Raw genomic sequence first — 21,147 nt, forward strand, 5'->3', positions numbered from 1 at the left:
CCAGCCCTGCCCTGCTCCCACCCATGCTGTCTCTGCCTCTGCCCTGTTAGCTCTGATAACATCCTCACTCCCTGGTTTCTGCACTCACAAAAACAGGGAGCATCAAGAGGGAATGGAGATGCTGATGCCTACACATGCACACACACACTCACTACAGGAGGTATGTTACTCCTATTGCATCAGAATGAGGATGCAGTGTGGGTTGTTGCTGTCCAGGAATACCAATCCACTGAACCCCTAAAGTGGAACATAGACAGATGACTGACACAAATTATTTTACATTATTTGATCAGAGTGGGAATTCTAAACATTGGTCAGATAACTGATGGTGTTTTTGCCCCCTACTAATGACACCTTTTACCTTCATTACTCACCATTCCTGTGGTGAAACCATCTGCAGGAGCACAAATGTATCAGTAATGTATGCATCAATAGTTTGCCAGCAATAGTCACCAGCTACTGTATGTCTGCTGCTTGGTGCTGGCCTGGTATTGTAAAGTATTTTCCAGAGTTAATCAGAGCTTTGTTTGCTAACAACGGCATGAATATAAAATATGTTGACTATTGCAGCTTTATGGTGTGTTCAGAATGCATGCATTTGATTTTAGATGTAGCATGATTGCATATAAAGTCAATGCCAAGATCAGAACAGACCAGTATTTGTTCAGTGCGGTGTGCATTGAGGCAAAGGCATGTCAGTGAGAGCTGAGAATGATTCAACTTGAGCAAAAAAAAAACCCATTTCATCTTAAAGCTTTATGACTCCAACGTATGACATACGGAGACAAGAAATAAAGCAGAGTCGGAAAAAAACGGAACAGAAAAGCCTTTTAAGATCAGATTGTCTAAGCTATCATATCAACACAACACACTCCACAAACATGGTTGGTGTGTAAAGCTGCAGCTAATGCATATATGTTTAATACAATGGCTATTTGGGGCAAATTGACATGGACTGCTAACTGATTTAATCAGACCTTTATATCGTGTAATATCTATTACACAGAGGAGGAATCCTACTTTTGTGATGAGCCCCTGACCTTTTCTACAGTCCCATTGTCAGGTCAGGATCTAAGTCTATGTTCATGAAATTCTATTCTGATAAGTAACCGTAACATTTAGTAAACATTTTATCAGTATTTTGGCTTTGTTATGGTGCCCCTCTCAGAAAAAACATTAGCCCTATTATAGATAAGGTCCTTTAAAAAAGCATAATACCCATAGTTTTAGTTGCTTTAATTTTCTTATTACCTTTCTAACAATATTTACGTTAACCTAAAATATCAAATTAAGACCTGAGAGTGCTGCAATTATCGTGGAGCCTATGCTGTGGAGTTGAATCTAATAAGAAAACTAGGTCATTCTTTAACTGGGAAGCAGTGGTTCTCATCCCTAGATTTCTTGAAATCAATTTCTAAGACAAAGGACAGGCAAGAGTCTGTAATTATTCATGGATTCCAACTCTTGGTCTATGTCAATTGGACATACAAATCAATTATTCATAATCCCTCAAATTAAGGCTTTGTTTTAAGCATTCTTGGTGAAATAATACTGCGGCTACTAGTTTTTGCATTGAGAAATGTGCCTCTGCCAGACGGATTTCAGCCTTTCTTTTCTTTCAATCACATCCAACAACCATTTGGAGTTTAGGTTTAAGTGACCATTTGAAGCCAGAAGAGAGTGACACACGCAGGTAGTGGAGGAAGTTCTTTATTGGTGAGGAAACAGGCAGAACTGGCAGAAGGAGATAGGACACGGCAGACGGAGCCCTGAACGAAAAATGAATTTAAAAAAAAAATGGGTGTAGGACTAAAAGAGGGAGAGGAAGAGAGGGGGTGGCGATGGCACGGGAAGAGGGCGAGTGAGATATGCAGCCATGCAGAATAGTAGTACACCTCATCTTGTTATCCTCTAGTTTGGGTGGTGCTTTTGCTTTTTGTGATAACAGGCGGTTCACTCCAGATTCTTGCTTTGAGATGGTTCGGCTATGCTTATTTGTGTTTGCAAGACGTGAGCTTTGGGTCAGTACAGCAGGTGTTCAAGCAGGATATTTTGTAGTGTCCTGTGCTGAGTTCATATGACAGGATGATGTGGAAATCTGGATTGTTGGCTAAACTGGATTCACTGCATATGTGACTGTCCAACAGGCAACACAGTCCTTTGCCTTTATACAGCACATTTCTGTATTTGTATTTAAATATGTGAAATCCTGTTAACACCTTTAAAACTCAAAACTACTTCCATTATTTACCATATTTCCATATTCACAAGCCATACCATTTCACTTCTTCTGAAGTTTTTTTTTATTTATTTTTATTGAGGCCTGTAGTATATTTCAGCTGCACCAGTCTGCCAGCATTGAAGTGGCACAACTCCAGCAGTTTCTTATATACAGCCCTGGATGGCGGCTATTTGCTCAGACCTGCTGCCTCCTCTTCACATGGTGTACGCCACCCAGTAAATCACGTTCACCACAGCAAAAGTGAAAGGGAACACGGCCCTGGCGTAGATGTCGATGGTGTCAGCATCAATGGGCTTGCAGACGCACTTGGAACAGCACTTCTTCTCCTCCGTGCTCTCTTCAGTCTGCCTGGACCTTCTCCTCCTCGGCTCAGCCTCCTCGCTGCCGCCCTCCCCAGGGATTTCGCTGCTGGAGCGCTGGGGACGACCCTGGCGGTTGGAAATCGTTACACCCTGGTTCATGCCAGTGACCGACAGGGAGAACAGAACCATAGCCTGTTTGCCGTTCTTCACAATGGACTATAGGGAGACAGAGAGAGAGAGAGAGAAGCGTGTAAGCACTTTCTGAGGCTTTACATGCTAGAGTGCAGTTTTGAGTCATTCGGCATCACATATTTGACAAGTCAGGCAGAAGTCTATCAGCCTATCTGCCACCCTGTAGTTGTGTGGAATCCAGAGCAAATTGAGAAATCTGCTAAATATCAAAAGACAGAATGAGAAGGAGTAATAATTTTTTTTTAAATGGCATGTTTTGCAGTTTTAATATTATATCTTCCACTATTTTTCTCCTTTAAAATCCCAATACAAGTAAGTAAGTAAGAACCAGTAAGTAAAGCTTTATTTATATAGTATGTTACAGTGTAACACTTGCATTACATTTTTTACTAGATCACTAAGCACTCTTCACTCATTTTACTTTATCATAAAAGTACTTGGTACTTTTTGTTTGTACATTTTTTTAATCTAAAGATGGCATTTGTAACTACAAGCTTTTTAGCAAGAAAAACATTTAGCTCCGGCCAATTAAGATATTTCGATGGTGACACATTCAACAGTCCAGAACTGCAAACACAGCAGATTAGGATGTCCTTGAGTTTTGATTTATTAAGGAAAACATAACATTAGATGTTGTTGAAACATTGGTACATTTTAAAGTCATTGTAGTTTTACCCACAATCAACAATGCACATTTTCAATCACACCACTTTAATATTCATTGTCACTCACTTCACTGATCTTTTCATGTGTTTGTCTTGTTTTTACTTGGGTTGTCTGCCTATAACCAGTTTTGCTTAATACTAATTTTATTTTATTTGAATGCTCAATTTACAAAAAAATATCATCCAGTTATCATACACTGTTCTTAAGGTAGACTTCAGTAAGATGTATATTAAGAGCAAGGCAACTATTACTTCCTAGAGGGAAATCTTCTATTTTCCCATTATACTCTGTGGAGATTCATTAGATTAGATCTAGCTGAAGGTCAGTGGGATGGACGCTTGTCAACAGCGAAGTTTGAAGCCCGGCCGGGGTCTATGTTCAAAAGGCCTGCTTATCACTCCCCCTGTAGCTCTTACTGCTGATGGGAGTACATGATGGGAATGATTTCCTCACCTCAGAGCTGAGCTTGTTGGCCTTCACCTTGGCCTTTTCTTTGAGTCGGTAGTCAGCGTTGTAGTGAGCGAAGGCGTACTCAATGAGTGCGGCAAACACAAACACGTAACAGATCCAGAAGTAGACGTCTAACGCCTTGATGGCTGACGCTCGAGGCAAGGAGGAGCGGGCGCTTACCATCAGCGTGGTCATGGTGAGAACAGTCGTGATCCCTGTGGAAAAAACACAGGCACGAAGTACAGATTACATTTCTATGGGTTTTTAGTGATGCCGGCACCACTGTGCACACAAGTACAGCTGCACAGAGCCACGAGAATGCATTGAGGTCTCATTAACAGACAACACAGGCTGTTGCCAATATATTGTCTTTAATATATTGTCCGCCAATATTAATCTAAACATATCCTTCTACATTTTGTTCTTGACAAGGTAACAAAGTCTGAAGCCCCTAACTGACTATAGCGTTGCTCATCATTATCATCATCACCAATATCCTTATTTAGATTTTATCTATTTTCGATTTTATTAGTGTCAGTTAGTCATGATTTACGGAATTATTGGGGGGATGGGCGAGCTTGCTCCGCTTACTTTGAAATTTACTGGGAATGTCAACAGAAGTGACCATGCGGGATCCATAGCGCACCTTTAAGCAATAAATCTCAATATTTGGCCAGATTTCAAGCCCATTTCAACTTCTGCACATCAAATATCAATATTTAATGGCCATTTTGCCATGTCATTATTGAGGATATTGTGCTCTTTAGAGGAGGAACATTTTCCACCAGAGACAGTTAATAAACGTTGCTCTAGCGCCACCTTCAGGACAAAGAGTCAGCACAAGATCTCTCATTATCTAACTTCGAGATTGCCATTGAAAACAAAGGTATAAAGCATTTTGATTTTCCTCTAGTCTATATCCACGAAGTTCCACTTCCAGGATTGCTTGTTGCCGCTGGAAATTCTGCCAGAATTCACTCTTTTCAGCCAGATGTCCGGTACCTTCCACTTTCTTTGTGTTGGCTTTTTAAACTCTGATCGATTTCTGAGGATTATGGTTAACTGCTCCTTAGATCTCTGCAGGGTAAATCCACACAGCTATCTAGACTATCTGTCCAATCTGAGTCCAATCTCCGTTGCAAGACTAAAACAATTTTTGAACGTACACGTTTCACCAAAATAAGTTTCTTTCCATGGCAGCACCATGGCTCTGCACGGTGCTTAGCGACGCCCAAGATGATTGTGATTGATTTAAATAAATGCCAATAAAACAGAGCATGTTTTTTCTACCATACCAGAATGTTTTGTGGACTAGCAAGACTCTCCTCCACAGCGCTGTGGAGGAAGGTCTCGCAAAGCAAGACTAACTTTATTCCAATGCCAAAACCAGCAAGCACTTTGACTACAATTGTAGTCCCACCACTGGTGAAGCTCTAAGAATAGTGAAATGGTCAGAATGGTCTGGTGTGATTTGTTTCATTCATCTTCTTAGGACTTTAGACTTAATCTCTAAATAACTGCCTTAGCAAGCTGTGCCATCTTACCAAAATACAACATAACATGAATGAACACCTTTGATTTAAGTTCCACCTTTTAAAACTTAAAACACACTTACTACATATATAATAATTAAACTAATACCAACCTAAAGATACACGAGCAGGGACAGCTGTTTGGCTGATCCAAAAGGACACCCAGGACATGGCAACCAGTAGTATTGAAGGCATGTACGACTGGATGATGTAGACACCTCGATTACGTCTCAGCTCAAAGCGAAGGCTGAGCCTTGGAAATCGTCCCGCTGGAAAGCACAGAACAGACATTGTTTAATTGCATTACTGGAGAAGTTAATTAGCTATTATGAAAATATTCAATTGTACTTCACAGACACTGTTATTAGAGAATGTCTATCTGCTCAAGTGTGGCCCTGGGGGCAAAGCTTCAAGACGTGAGACATAATGAAGTATTTCAAACTACATTTTCCCAACAGCAAGTTTACTCCTCGATGTATCGACCGTGGGTTCGACTCCGACCTGTGGCCCTTAGGTGCAAGTCATTTCCCCCCTATCCCCTTTCATGTCTTCATCTGTTCTGTGGAAATAGAAGTCTAAAATGCCCAAAAAATAATCTTTAAAAAAATAAATAATCTGAAATAAATTTGGGTGCTTCAAGTTAGGATTTTGCGAATTTGTCTGTTAGTGCCAGAGAACAAACATCACAGGTTCAACGGGCTTCATATCCTGTGTCGACGTCGCCGATGTCACCTATAACCCAGTCAAGGAAAGGGTTAACAGAAACATAGTTTTGGTCAATTATGTTTATTGTAATCCAGTGAAAATACAGATTTAGCAAAGAGGGGTTAACATTTTTGCAAGGCAGTGTAGCCGTGTCACATTCTCATTAGGGGCTGAGCCCCCCCCCCCCTAAAGGTCTGATCCTGCAAAGGCCTTTCAAACTAGAACTCACCTTGACAACAAGAAAAACCGGAGAACAAGATAGACGCTCACCAGATTTGAAGTTCATCATCTCAGTGACAAAGCGATAGTCTGTGATGGTGAACTGGGAGAGCTCCAGTTTGTCCAGGCCGTGGATGTGTCTCTGACTCTCCGACCAGTGGTAAACAATGTCCTCTGAGGAGTAACCATCTAAAATAAAAAACAGATGACAACAAGACTTTTTATCAAACTGACAAAGAGCAGTTATTTGAGGTTAGTAGTCGTAATGGAGAAAGCTGGTAACATTGTAACCTTTCCTTGGTGTATCTTTACCTTGGCATTAACACGTCGAGAGGAAATAAATGTGTGATGGAATAGTAAAAGACGTTTTGTAAATCCAAACTTACAGCTTTCCAGGTCCAGCATACACTCTTGTTCATCCATTGGATACTTGGTCAGGTCCATGTCACACGCAACCGTCGAAGTGATTCTAGGAACAAAACAGCCCAGTTAATCAAAACTTGATGTACACCATGCTCTGAACAACTCAACTGACAAGTTTTAGTAAAACATTCTGGTTCACATTCAGATGGTTCCACCCATTAAGATGTGGTATCTCTTCAGTAAGACAAGCCTTTTCTATTGTAAGCTGAGAGCTGGGTCAGCTGCAGATAAAAAAAGGAAAGAATAAAAGCAACCCGTTCTTACTCCCAACTTGTCAGATATGAAGGTTCAATCAGGGGCCCCAAGTGTCCGTGTACGTGTTGTGTGACTAATGAAGACAATAATCTGTTTGCTCATACCGGCTGCTGTATAGAATGACTCCATTGGGCTGCAGGCGGATCAGCTTGTTCTCCACAGTGACATCGTGGAACCAAGCAGATTTGGCATTGACGATGAAGGTGTCGGGCAGCCACAACTTGTCCACGAATCGACTGTCCAATCCCAGAGTCTTGTTGGTGTGATTGAAGGACAGGCGGTCGTCGCGCCAGCTCTGCCGCAAGAACACGGTCATGGTGTAATCCTGCCAGAAACGTATAAACACACAGACACAAACATAAAGGCTGTGTCACAGGCATTGGGTAAACGAATTTTACTGACATAAAACACTTTTAACGTTACAGTATTTGGATTTCTTTTTTCTAAAACTCTCTTTGTATTAAGATTTATTTTTAAAAGAACAAAAGCAATGCTAATGTGTGTGGTTTAGTATAGAATAGATTGAAGTGTTATTATAGAATTAAATACAAACACATGAAGACTTAGATATGAGCAGTACTACTCCGAAGTAGAAGGACTGAAATCTAAAATATATAAAGTAGATCAGCATGTTTTGAATCCAATAATGTATTTGTTTTGCTATAATTAATTTAGGTATTTTTCATCATATTTAAAAATAATTTTAATTTATTTTTTCACATCTTAAATCATACAACTTGAACTTAGAAGGAGAGACATCATTAAAGGGTTTTGCCCATAAGGACCCTGAAATTTGCTACTGCTGCAATGTTGATTTGATCTAGATTAGTCAACATCTAAGATCAAACAGATGCTGTCAGATATACTCCAGCGATTTCAGAGTCGTTAACATCAATATGGTAACATGCTTCATAACTGCTATGAACAGTGATCATCATGGCATTTCTTTTTTTGTGATCCAATTTTTATTTTTATTTTTATATTCAGAAAAGATGTAAACATAACATTCACAAATTCTACAAACAACACACAGAGACATAGGAACACATCCCAGGGCACCATCATGGCATTTCTATCCATTTCATATAGCGTTTGCCGAGCCTTTTTTGGAATGCTAATTTGTAGTTTGAACTGTTGAAGCGAGGGAAATATTTATTTCTTTGGAAAAGACCCAGGGCCACATGGATACAGTGCATCTTCCCAGTAGATTTGGTTCTTACCGTACAAAATCCCTGAAAGCATCAAATTATCAACAACAACTCAGCCAATGTGTCACACATATTCACACATAGTACTTTCAAACCCTCAAGTGGGATAATTCAGGATTATGCAAATAGCAAATCTTTGATCTTTGCTGCAATAGTGAAGTTGAGGGATGATAGAAAATCTAAGTGTAAAAGGAAGCAGAAAGTGACGATAAACTTTACCATGTTGGCTTCAGAGATGTGGTCAATGCTGGCCACTTCAATAGCCATGGCCACGTTAACAGGTGGACCTGCGGGAGGAGAAGTGACAAAAGAAAGCAAACCTGCTCCTAAACTCACACACACACACACACACACGTTCCTTCTCTGCTCATTCTAAACCCATCAGTCCCTCCCATCCATCCTCAGTCCATCACCCATCTGTTTCCCTCCCACCTACCATCCTCCAACATCTCAAACACTCCTACAGTGCATAGAGATTAAGCATTATCCAGTTTAACCATGCTAAGTGGCACATCACACTGTGGGCATTCATAAACAGCACTGGGCTTTTGTGGACTCGCACAGAGTGAGCTTCTGCCAATGTTCACACACACACACACACACACAAACACAAACACACAGACACACACTGTATAGCATTTTCACTCAACAGTTTGCCATATGATTAGCATGGAGTGTGCCTCTGTGATCGGATGCTAGAGGGCAGAAACTACAGGGGAGCTCACTGATGCAGAACAGAAAGGCTATTTATACTGAACATTAAGGAATCATTCATTACCATTCCCCACCATTCAACACCTTCCCATCACATTTTCTAGAATATCCTAATCTATTTACCATCCACTGGATGTATAGTGTGAGGTGATTTACAATGGCATGCCTATTGTATGTCAAAGTCAGCAGGGGCCAGTTTAAAGGGCAAACATCTGATCCAGTATCAAGCAGGTTCTGTACAGTATCCCCCAGTGGTTCTGTACAGTTTAATAATAAATTGTAATATATTCACTACATACTAATCTGTATTTACGAATATTAAAATAGAAATTGATGCATTAAAAAGTCCATAACAATACTATAATGTTAATGGTGGACTATTTTGTATCATAAAACCTATGTAAATAAATAGCATGAATATTACACAGATACAATAAGATTTACAGATATGTTAAGTGCTATCCAAGCACTGATAAATATTTTAGCCAAGAGAGCTCAAAAGTGAAGATTTCTTTTTTCTTTTCTTTTTTTACTTGCAGTCCATCAAGCTCTTTCAGGCCCCATAGCTCTTTTATTTTATTTTATTCTTAGCACTGCAGCACTGAGCACTATCTTAGCTGTTTGTTGGGGAGGCATACAATTTAATTTAACAGTCACTTTGGACAAAAGCATCTTCAAAATGAATAAAATGTAATGTAAATGAATAGAATGTAAACATGTTTTCCAAAATACAATGTCATTCAGAAATCCTTTTTGTAACGTACAAACAAATGGTTTGTTCCACAAATATGGTGTTCCATTTAAAGACATCAAATTGTGTACAATTTGGGATTTTTTTTTTTTGTGAATCTATAAAAAATAGATTCACATACATTGTTTGTACTTTCACATCTAAAATAGTTGGTTTGAAATTATGTTTGTGCATTTGTGCATCAGTTCAGTCATGTGGATTCTCAGAAGTCATATTTGTGAATATTACCTCATTTTCAAAATGCTAAAGATCTGTGAATCTTTTTTTTAAAGTTTGTGGAAGTTTGATATTTATTTGATTGCTTAATGACACAAACATACTGTAACTCCATACTAAAAGGCTATGGGATATGAGTTGGATGAAAGGAATTACTCCCAATAACACACATGATTCCTCAGTGGTCACAAACAGCCCTCCCTTTGAGCTTTTATTTCCAGTGTATCGTAATGTTACATCAATAGGAATGAAGTCACCACAAGATGCTGTGTTATGAGGGTCTGTGTAGGCGTGTGGTGCACAAAGGAGTGTGTGTGGTGGTAGCAGTACTCCTGCTCCACATTTTCACCTCTGCTCAACTGAGTTAAGCTGTGAGATTGAGAAATCTATCGCTGTGGTCATTGGATGTTTCACATCTTGCAGCCATTCTTAGCAGAGTCTCTAGAGCGGTGCTCATTGTTTGCACCACCCATTTCCCTCTTCTCCTTGATAGCTTCTCTTCACCTAAATGGTTGTGTGTGTCCTTAAGTAAAGACTCACTTGAGTCCAAAGCAGGAATTTACACACAGTGAATCAAGGTGTGTTCTAATGTCGTACAAGAAAAAAAAAAAGACACCTTTGAATAATGGAATTGGAAAATGAAGTGTGAATGTTCATGTTGCTGTAACCTGGGGTGGGTAATGCTAAGGATGGCTGTAAATGTGAGGGGGTGAAATGCAACCCAACGCCACGAGCAGTAGATCTCATACTCACCTCCTATCCCAGGGCGAAAATTTCTTGCATAGCCCTTCATTAACTCATCCAGATTAGGTAACCAGGATATTTGAATGTCTGTACCTACATAGTCCCCAATGTCACTCAGCATGGCCCTAAAGGAGAAAAACATCAAACACAGCAGCCTTTAGCGGTCGTCCAGCGACACCATGTGTCCACAGGAAAACTTGGCAGAGCCTCAGATACAGTCAGTAACAGACACGGCAAACATAGATGAAAGACAATGTTAACTGTTGAAAGAAAAAGCATTAGAAGTCACTGTAATAACCCTGAGTCATCAAGTTTGATGCTTGATTTTTGTATGTTGTATTTTGCCACTTGGGGGCGGCAGAACCAGCTGTAAACACAATAATTAGATATTGTCACCTTTTAAAGTTGTTAGGGCAAACTTGTTAGTAAGTACAGTAGTTCCCAAGCTGCACATCTAGCAGACACAGAGCAACATTAGTATTTAATTGGAGTAGTGTGTCTGTCCTCTTGACAAATGTAAGTCTAATATTCACTTTACTTTTACCTCGGTTCTTGAATACATCTACTCCTGAAGGAAATATGTATCCCGGCTAGTTGCTTACATAGACAATATATAAAGATGGACAACCCATCTTCACTTCCTCCCAATACACAAAAATGAAGCTCTGATATCCCAGAAGCAATATTTCTTTTCCCTAGGATGGCAAAGGCATTGCCTGCACTACTACTACAAACTACAAACCATGTTAATACCAACTATTTAATCATGTTTTTATTTGCAGATGTCTCCTTAAAACAGGTGATAACAAATGTGTATTGTGTGATTGTTCAAACACAACATAATTTTTTTGGTAATAATAATAATATTGTTTTTGGGATTATTGTTAAAAATTGTGTATCAGACAAATTATGAAATGTAAAGTTAGAAGTCATATAGGTTATTTTGGAAAAATAAGAACAAATTGATACATAAATATTTTCATATGCTGATACATACCCTAGTCCAAATAATCTAAGTATTTTGACTTAAATTTACAAGAATAAAAACAGATTTAAGGCTTTTTAAAATTATTTTTGTCCTGTTTTTATTGATAATTTGTTATTTATTTAATAAATTATACTTAGTAATGTGCTTTTATATATCTTTAAGTCATAGCAAGTACATTTAGCGGATGTGCCCCCAAACACATCTAATGAAATGCTGTCTGTAGTTTGGCACCATGACACCTTGATTCAAGCAGTCCTTTTCTCCCATTCCTCTAACCTCTCGAGAGGAGAATAATAGTTAAATTAAAACTATTTGACCAAAGAAAGGACAGCCCTGAGGAAAAGGACACCCCTGAGGCCCCTGGAGCTCTCACGGAGTGCTTGAGGGCCCAACGCCTATACTGACAGAATCTGCCTGAATGTAGGATTTTACAGGAGCAGCAAAGCTCCGATACCACCAGGTGGCAGTTTTGCATTCTAAAACAGAGCCTGTAAACAGATGCCATGCAGAAACTATGCAGAAACACAGCACAGTTTGGACCTTTGTGTATTTGAGTCAGTTCAGTTGCACCATCATTAGACACACCATGCTATCCTTTAATACAGACAGAGAAATGCTACCATACAATACAGACAGAGCTATGCTATCATTCAATACAGGCAGAGCTTCAGCCTTTCATATTTTCATATACATGCTGTAGTACAGAATCAGGTTTTAGAGGCAAAACTGCCATCCAAAGTTGAAAGAGCTGACTAACGTGCGATAAATACATCTAATAAGTTAAAGGTTTCACTGACATTCAGAGTCACAATGGCTGGTGTTGACATTGACAGGGACATTGACCATATCAGGGCTTGATCAAAGGCGTAATGACTGACCGACAGTAAAAAGCCATTCAGTGACTTTTGAAAAAAGGCTGACAGTTGAAGAAAGTCGACTTAGAGAGCAAAGCGCACAGTTACATGGAAAACTGACCTCCACAGCAAAACAGCATGAAAGTATTATCTGCTTAGCTACACAAATAGTAAAAGAAAAAGTTAAGTAAGTAAGTAAGAAACAGTTTTTTGCCATGTCATTAACATTTCTCCCGTGAATTCATTTCGTAGTGGCAGATGTATTTTTTGCCTTGCAATCACTGTCATGTGTGACATAAATGGGAGCACCGAGTGAATTAATTAATCACTGTGTGACTCCTGGATTTCTTCACTAATTGGTACTTTCTAAATATGGAAATGAAGAGCTTTTCTTTCAAGAAATACGTTAACACACCAAGGTCAAACAGGCCTCCTCGTATGGAGGAAAGAGATTCTGTGTGTCTGCTAGGGACATGCAGTATATAAATATACATAGGGACAGTATGATTTTTTATTGTTTCTGCATATTCATTTTAACTGGTTTACTGGTAAAATATCTCTCCAAGGGGAAGTAAATAATGCTGTATACTGTTAGAGGACATGGGAGGGGTTGGGTGTTTCATTACTCTCTGTCAAGCTTCACTAAACATTTGCACCACTCTACAGCCGAGACTGTGTAGCCTATTTCCAGACGCTTCTCTTTCTTCTGTATTTCCCTTTCACAAAATGTCTCTCTCGATGCCTGGATCTGCACCCATCTGTTTATGAGCTAACATTAAACAGATTGGGAGAGGAGACAGAGGAGAGGAAAGACAAAGAGCAGCACCCTCTCTCAAATTGATGGCGTCTTTTTGGGAACGCAATGTGCAAGCATGCACTAACAAGCCTAATTAGTTTAATATACTGACACCGCTAGTTACCTGAGCACGGCCAGACTGCCAGTCCACTGTTCCTCACTCTAAAACTCACTGTTTAATTTGTTTCATTGGCATCAATGTGAGATAAGAAGCATTGCAAATTCTAGTTGGATAAATCATAATAAAACACAAATAAGTAGCGCATATCTGCAAGCAACTGCTCCATTTCTATGACGGCGTTCATGTGTATACATGCGTGTGTGTGGGTGTGCGTGTTATCATTATTGACAGTTATACTCTATACGTTTGCATTCAGCAAACAGATCAATTTATTGACTAAATTACTTTCTCTACACTTTCCCAGATTCTTCATTTAAATATGTTGTTTAAATATGAGTGCAAGCAGTGACATATTTTTGTTAAATGTTTATTAATGTGTTAAAATCCATGAATGAATCGTGAATTTCTACATTTAACATATTTTACAAATATACTATATGTACTATCAAAGTCCAAAAATAGTTCTGCACGTGTCCACTATGCAGATTTGATTTGCTTTGAGGGTTTTTTAAGAGAGTTCTTTTCCCAACTTAACAAATGAATTAACATGTATTTGATAATCAGAATTTGAATGCTTGTGAGCAATCATCCCAATTGAACAACAGAATAATTGGTGTGATGTGTTTCTATTTGCTGTTTACATTTGGTGCGTCACCTCTAATTGAGTAAGAGGCATTAAGTGGAAGCACTGAAATGTTGTGCAACACCTCACCCTGCTGCAAAAGCAGAGTCAGGCTGAAAGAGCCAGTTCATGCAGCCTGAGGAACATGATCAGATCACTGTGTTATTGGAAAATGTACTCTCTGGACAGGAGGGATTTATCCGCTGACTCAGCCTCTTACACAGATTGGTTAGGAGTATAGTGTCACTTGAGTGCAGGTTTAAGGACAAGTGTGACAGAACCGAAATGTCATGAAATGGTGGGAATAAATCCTGCTGCATCATATCTTACTGCCACATCTTGCTAAACATTATGTCCACGTTTGGAAAACAGCTTTTATAAAATAAGTATGTACATATCTCTGGTGTCCACATGTAAACAAAATGTCTACAGTCCAAACTACTCTGCCTGTCTTACTGAAAAGCTAAAACATACCACTGAGCTTTTCCGTCCATGTTGTAAGATGCAATAGTATCTACTATTGGATTGGATGGTAAAACATGATGCAATTGTTAGCATTCAACAACTACAGCTCACATGCATAGCTCCAACTGACCCCCAATCCTCCAACTCTCTGTGCACTGTGTATGCATCCTATCTCGTCCACACGCATAATAGATTTGTAATTTATTATTGTATCATATTTTGCGGAGAGCTCCAATAACCAACCACCGACCATAGAATACTACCCCACCTCACTTGTTTTTGTGACGGCTAGTTTGTAATCATTGATTAAATGGAAATTTTTATTAAATATGCCCCATATATAGAATCACTTCTAATGTTATCCAGGTGCAGGCCACAACAAACCACTGTTACCTCAATCATTCACTCATCCATCCATCAATTAATTATCAGTAACAGTTTATCCTTTACAGGGGTCGCGCGGGTGTCCCAGCTGACTTTGGGCAAGAGGTTGGAATGCCCTTACCTTCCACGGCAGCTGGATTCTCGCAATATCATGAGATAATACGAGAATTGGCAGGATCACATATCACACAAAAATTAGTCCCGCTTTGCCAGACCTTCCTGTACAGCGCTGTGGAGGAGGGTCTAGCTAGTCCACACAGAATTCCAGGATGGGCTAAAAACTTGCTCTGGTTTATTGGCATTTCTTTAAATCAAATGAAATCTTTTTGGGCGCCGTAAAGCACCACTGCCGCTGCAAGGATCAAGCATCAGGAAGGAACTTGTTTTGGTGGAAAGTGTACGTTCAAAAGTTGTTTTAGTCGTGCAACCGAAAACCCAGATTGGACAGATAGTCTACCTAGCTGTCTTGATTTACCTTGCAGTGATCTAAGGATTAGATGTCATTAACCGACTGGAGTTTAAAATTCCAATACAAAGAAAGTGGAAGGTACTGGACATCTGGTCGTAAAGAGGGAAATCCGGGGGAATTTTCGGCGGCAACAGGGCAATCCCGGAAATGGACAGCATGGATATAGACTAGTGGAAAATCTACTTTTTAGGATTCAAATAATGCATTTCTGTCTGAACTACAAGCTTACAACTTAATCAGCATCCAGTAAAGAGCTACTGGCAGCTATGGGCGTGGTTTAGGTGTGTGTGACAGCAGTTGCATCAACCACAGTGGACATGATAGAGAAAGGGTTCATCCAATCACCTGCCAGGTGCCTGCACTTTTTACGAAGTGTCGAGGAAACATAGAGACTGATAACCATTCACGCTCCACTTTAGCAAATTAGAGTCAGCAATTAACCTAACCTGCAAGTCTTTGGACTGTGGGACGGAGCCAGAAAACCCACAGAAAACCCACGCTGACACAGCGAGAACATGCAAAGTCCACACAGAAGGGCCCAAGCCAGAATTCAGAACCCTCTTCCTATGAACACACATACATACCTAAACAACTTTATAGATAGATTTCCAAAGACTCCCAAAACGAAACATATGACCGTACAATTTACTGCCGCTTGGTGGTAAAAGGCTCCCAAAAAGACATGCAGCCGTTCTATTTACTGGCCCAATCACAGAGTGAGCCCTGAGGACTAAGGACTAAGGACTAAAGACTCACAGACCTAATTGATCCCAGGTGCTCAGTGAGTGAGTGTGTAAGGACACATGGGCTCAAATAGGTATAAATGGGATTTTGGACAGCACTTCACAAGATCACATGTTACCGTGGCGACATTTAATAACAAAGATGTAGCTGACACTTGCCAGCCACTTGTCATTTTCATTTTAAGTTTGTTGCTTTCCACCCGGCCAAGGCACAGGAGATGGCTGCAGGTGCAGATGACACTATTTATTTGGAAAAGCACGATTTATGTTACCTACAGGCCTTTTTCACAGCATTTTGACATGTTATAGCAGGACATTCACAGATGCAGTTTATAACATTTACATAAATTACACCTAAATGGAACAGAGCAATCATTACTATCATGAGTTAAACCTGTTCTTTCCTGCCAAACAAATCAAACTGTCTGCAGTGACAAACCTCCATTGGCATTGAAGGATAAAGCTGATGTTATTCTATATTTTCTGGAAACAAATCCTATTATTTGTCCAAAATGACAAGTCCATCCATCCATCCGAAGATGAATGGCTGGACTACTATTTACAATATCATACACTATATTAGCACTGTCCATGTTATTTGAGTGTCAGAATTGGTGTTAAAGTGATGCACTCAGAAATTTCCTGAAATAAAACGAAAAAATTAGCATGCGTACACTATTTTATGCTAACAATCCCACAATGCAATGTTTCACATTTTATAGATTTGAAAATGACAGTCGTGCAACATTACACCTGTCAGTTAGTGTCTGAAATCTTAATTCACTGTATAAGCTACAGTAAACTATTGAGTTTCTGATATGAAAGGAGAAGTGAAAGAGTAAATGAGTGATTTCAGACCGAGACTAAAACTAGCAATGCATTAGTCTCAGCCCCAAGCCCACTGGTGCCTACCAATATCGATATTGCAAAGATATTGTGGAATTGACAATTGCTGCCTTCCCAAAATATTTAGACAGTCTCGATAGATAGAACAGCTGTAACAGTCTGGTAGGTTCAGAAAATGACATATGTAACTTCTGTACTGTAATGCAGCTCGTAAAACACTTATGTCATATTACGATATTACATTATCCAAAATCAAAGATGATATCTAGTCTCATATCAAGATAACAATATAATATCCAGAGGCCAAAAACATTTGAGTCCAAGTCAAGACTTATTCTAAATGAGAGACAGTCAATGCTGAGACAGAAGAAAAAAAACTCTTCAAAACCACTTACTTACCTGTTCATAATTTATGTAAAGACAGTTTATCTTATTTTTTAAGATGATCATTTTGCTTTAATATCTGTAATAATCAAAAAGCAAGTGCAGAGTAACACACTATAGGATCAAATTAGGCCGTAAACTTAAAATATAAAATGTAAATGCTCCCAATCTTGAACTTATCCCTTGTCCTGAAAAATTCATGTAACTCACTATGCTCACTGACATTGTGTCTGTGGCCAAAATGATGATGATGATTCAAAGCATCAGGCTTGTGTTGATACACTCTAAGAAATATCTGTAAATTAACAGTTGTATGACTGTAAATTTTAAAAGAAATTGTCCCTTGTACATGATCCACAGGTATATTTCTGTTCATTTACAATATAACAGAAAGTGTTATGTTTTTTTTTAACCATTGACACAGTTATTTAACTGGAAAATTCTGTTTTTTAATTACGGTAGAAAGTCCAGGTAAAGAGCTGCCAGAACTTTTTGTGTTGTTTTACAGATTTGTTTCTTAAAGTGTAGGAATAGTATTTGGACAACAATGAGGGCACAAAGGACTTTGGCTACATTGTGGGTTTTGTTCTTTTGATGGATTTGATCACCATCCTTATTACAAACTACTTTCGCTCTTACCCACTGAGGTTGAGACAACCAATGATATTCTGTTTGAGGGGGTGCTGTCCTCTACTAGGCTACAGTATTTTATACTCATTATTGTCTCTGCTGCAGAACCAACAATTAGATGCAGCTTGTGTTTGGTGAAGCGAAGGGTAAGTGACACTTCAGCTGGAAAGAAAGCTGTGAAATGTGCGCCATACCAAAGGTGCCGCGGCCTATGTTGGCTTAGCAACTATTGTGAAATTGATAAACGAGGAGCTAAAAAGAGAACTAGAGTAATTCTGTCGTTCAGAGTGGGGAGCGAGGGAAGGAAGCCGTTTGCAACTTTCAACCACCAAAGCCAAAACAGCACAGTGTGTGTGCGTGCGTGCATGGTTTGTGTGTGTGAGGATGGGAGAGAAAGAGAGAGCTGACACATAATGAGGTGCAAGAAAACGCCTACACTGCATTGTACTGAGAACAAAATAATAATAAGAGCAGTGACTCGAGGCAGGAAAACCCAATTACAATAGCTATTACTCCCTCTACTGGTGGACAGCCAAGAAGGACACTAGAAATGATCAGCCCATATTTCCCCCAAAGCTTAAGTAGCTTTACCCTTTGCCCTTTTCAGTGGAAGCACCTGCCAGAATATGGGCTTTGGGGAAATTGGAGCTCAGCAGTGGATGCTGGTTATCCTAAGAATTAGATGCTTGTGAAAGCTAATGGACCAGAGCGTGAGGGCATTTTGACTGTACATAGAAGATATAGGCCTCTATTGAAAACATTACATTTAAAGCACTAAAACTCACCATCTGGTTTAGATGCACCTGGTTTACCCAGCTGACAAAAGCACACCGTTTCTGTAATCGAGAAAGCTGTATGCAAAACTTACTTATATTACTGACAATCAGAGGTCCCAGTTGGATTCAATTTCAATCTGTTAAAACACTTTAAGTGGCACTGCATTTATGTTTTTTGTTGTTTTGTTTTAGCTCAAAAGGATCATCATTTTCATTACCTGCCAATCTCATCTAATGTTAGGGACACAGCGGAATGCGATTGATTTATTCTTAAAGACTAATTCTAACAAAATGTGCAGTAAACGGGAGGTATTGTGAGCCAGTTCAGTGTTATATTTGTGATAGCACGCTGTCCATCTGTTAATTTCCCCCCATTCCTTTAACTCTCCAAACTGGGCTTCTGTGTTGTTGGTTAAATAGCAGAGGGCTGTTCTGTTTAAATGTAGGCTACTTTATTAGCCCATGTGCATCTTGGCACCATCTATATTTGACCCTGATGGAACAGGCCTGCTGCAGGTGGGTGCACCCACTCACCTTACATTGCATTCGTCTCCTGAAAAAAACATCATCACCTCTTTCTATGAATATGCATTACGCAAATGTCATCAGGTCCGTGTGTCCAGACGCAAAGCAGAGGAGAGAGAAGACTTCAGGTTGTGGGTGTAGAGGTTAAAGCCACATAATGTACTTACCTGTTAGCACTGCACATTGTATTATAAGGTACCGTTTTGGGATGGATGCACAGCGAGGAGGGAGGACCAAACTGACTGGCGATATTTTAGATTTAATTAATGTGATGATGTAATGATTTTTCTGAGCAATAGCTAGTGATGATGTTGGTTGTTGATTGCCTCGTGATGTAGGCTGCCGTCCATAGAGGGGTCCGGGTATTGCTGTCCTCATAATGTAGCCTAAGTCTTATTACCAGGGGGCGTTCGCCTTTTATGATCAGACTTTAAATTTACGGTTTGTCCAACTTTTTATCCACCTATTGACTTTTTCTTTTTTTTTTATAGCGCTCCGCACTATTTGGTAGTACAGTAATAAGACCCCTGCAAGAAGTAAAAATCAAATCAGGTCTCACCAGGTGAAAAGATCCCCTCCAATGAAGAGCAGAGCGAGACTCGCCAGCAGGAAAGTTGGGATCTCCATTCCGCACGCTTTGTGATAAATGACCGAGGACAAAAATAGAAGTTTCCCGGAATGGAAATTGACGACAAAGCCACAGAGTTTTATTTTAGCGCGCTCTCCTCGTGATCCGGCGCTGCCGAGATTAAAGTAAAGTGTGGTGGTGGTGGTGCTGATGCTGCTGAAGATGGTGCTGACTGTGAGGATGACCCCATGATCATGTTTCCCCGATGCCGCAGCGTCCAGGAGCGCTCAAGAGCCGAGCGCACCGAGGGAAAGGAAAACTCCAGGTCCGATCCCAACAACCAGCCGATTCAACGCTGCCGCCGCCGTCTGTCCTCCAGCAACACACACACACACACACACACACAGAGAGAGAGAGAGAGAGAGAGAGAGAGAGAGAGAGAGAGAGAGAGGGAGAGAGAGAGAGAGAGAGAGAGAGGGAGAGAAAAAGAGACTCACTAATCTGTCAATTCCCTCCGTTGCTTGGCCTCTAAACGTCAATCTGGTCAGGAAAGGAGGGGGCGGCTAGAAAGCATGTCACGAACATAGAACTTTAGGATATGATGTAATGTTTGACACATTTTAATCACATCCATTAGGTAGGCTTATTACTATCTCGTATTTCGCTCTGGTGGAAAAAGGACAAACAGCTGATGCCCAAGTGGGCATGGGCACCCAGAAGTGCTGGATTTTTCCAGAGGCCATGGAGACCTTCCCCCAGACCAGGTAGTGTTTTCACCTAGACCTAGTCAATCATTTTTATGACCTCAGTATGTAAAATACATGTCGGAGTGAATATTGTATTATCTTGGGATAATTGGTGGGTATAATGGTCCCTCATGGGACTCGGAACAGCTGACTGCCCCAGGTTGACATGGACATTTGGTCATAAGTATTATGCGAGAAATGATAAACTACTGAGAGGATTCACTGTTAGCCCTACACCTCCACCCCCACATCACAATGCACAATAACACCACAAGACTTATTATATTATTATATATACAAGAATATGACAGGGCCTTTCAGGTGTGCCAATAGAAAATGTCCATCTACCATACTCTAGTACCATCACTCCCTTCATTTCCTCACCTCTCTTTAAGGCATAGAGTCACAAAATATTAACACACACACACACACACACACAGGAACTATACCAGTAGAACATAAACTATACATACAATTTTGAATGAGTACCACAACAGAAAAAGCCTGCTGATGCCTTCTCATAGAGTCAGCCAGCGGAACGTATTTGTGCCGTTCTTGTGCATGCATTTTACTTTTTCGTCTTCCTCAACCTCAGTAACTCCTGGATAGGC

The 21,147-nt window shown here is 39.9% G+C and overlaps 1 protein-coding gene across 1 annotated transcript; it reads right to left on the minus strand.

The window, feature by feature from the left end:
- Positions 1-1,694: 1,694 nt before the first annotated feature.
- Positions 1,695-20,183, minus strand: gabrd (gamma-aminobutyric acid type A receptor subunit delta). The gene is made up of 9 exons (XM_034877219.1): positions 19,782-20,183; positions 10,629-10,744; positions 8,414-8,481; positions 7,091-7,311; positions 6,695-6,777; positions 6,360-6,497; positions 5,498-5,653; positions 3,856-4,067; positions 1,695-2,760 (listed from the first exon to the last, which is right to left on the minus strand). The coding sequence occupies exons 1-9, from the start codon at positions 19,847-19,849 to the stop codon at positions 2,437-2,439; spliced, it is 1,386 nt and encodes a 461-aa protein (XP_034733110.1). The 5' UTR covers positions 19,850-20,183; the 3' UTR covers positions 1,695-2,436.
- Positions 20,184-21,147: the final 964 nt, after the last annotated feature.

This window comes from Etheostoma cragini, chromosome 7, assembly GCF_013103735.1.
Source record: "Etheostoma cragini isolate CJK2018 chromosome 7, CSU_Ecrag_1.0, whole genome shotgun sequence".
NCBI classification, from domain to species: Eukaryota; Metazoa; Chordata; class Actinopteri; order Perciformes; family Percidae; genus Etheostoma; species Etheostoma cragini.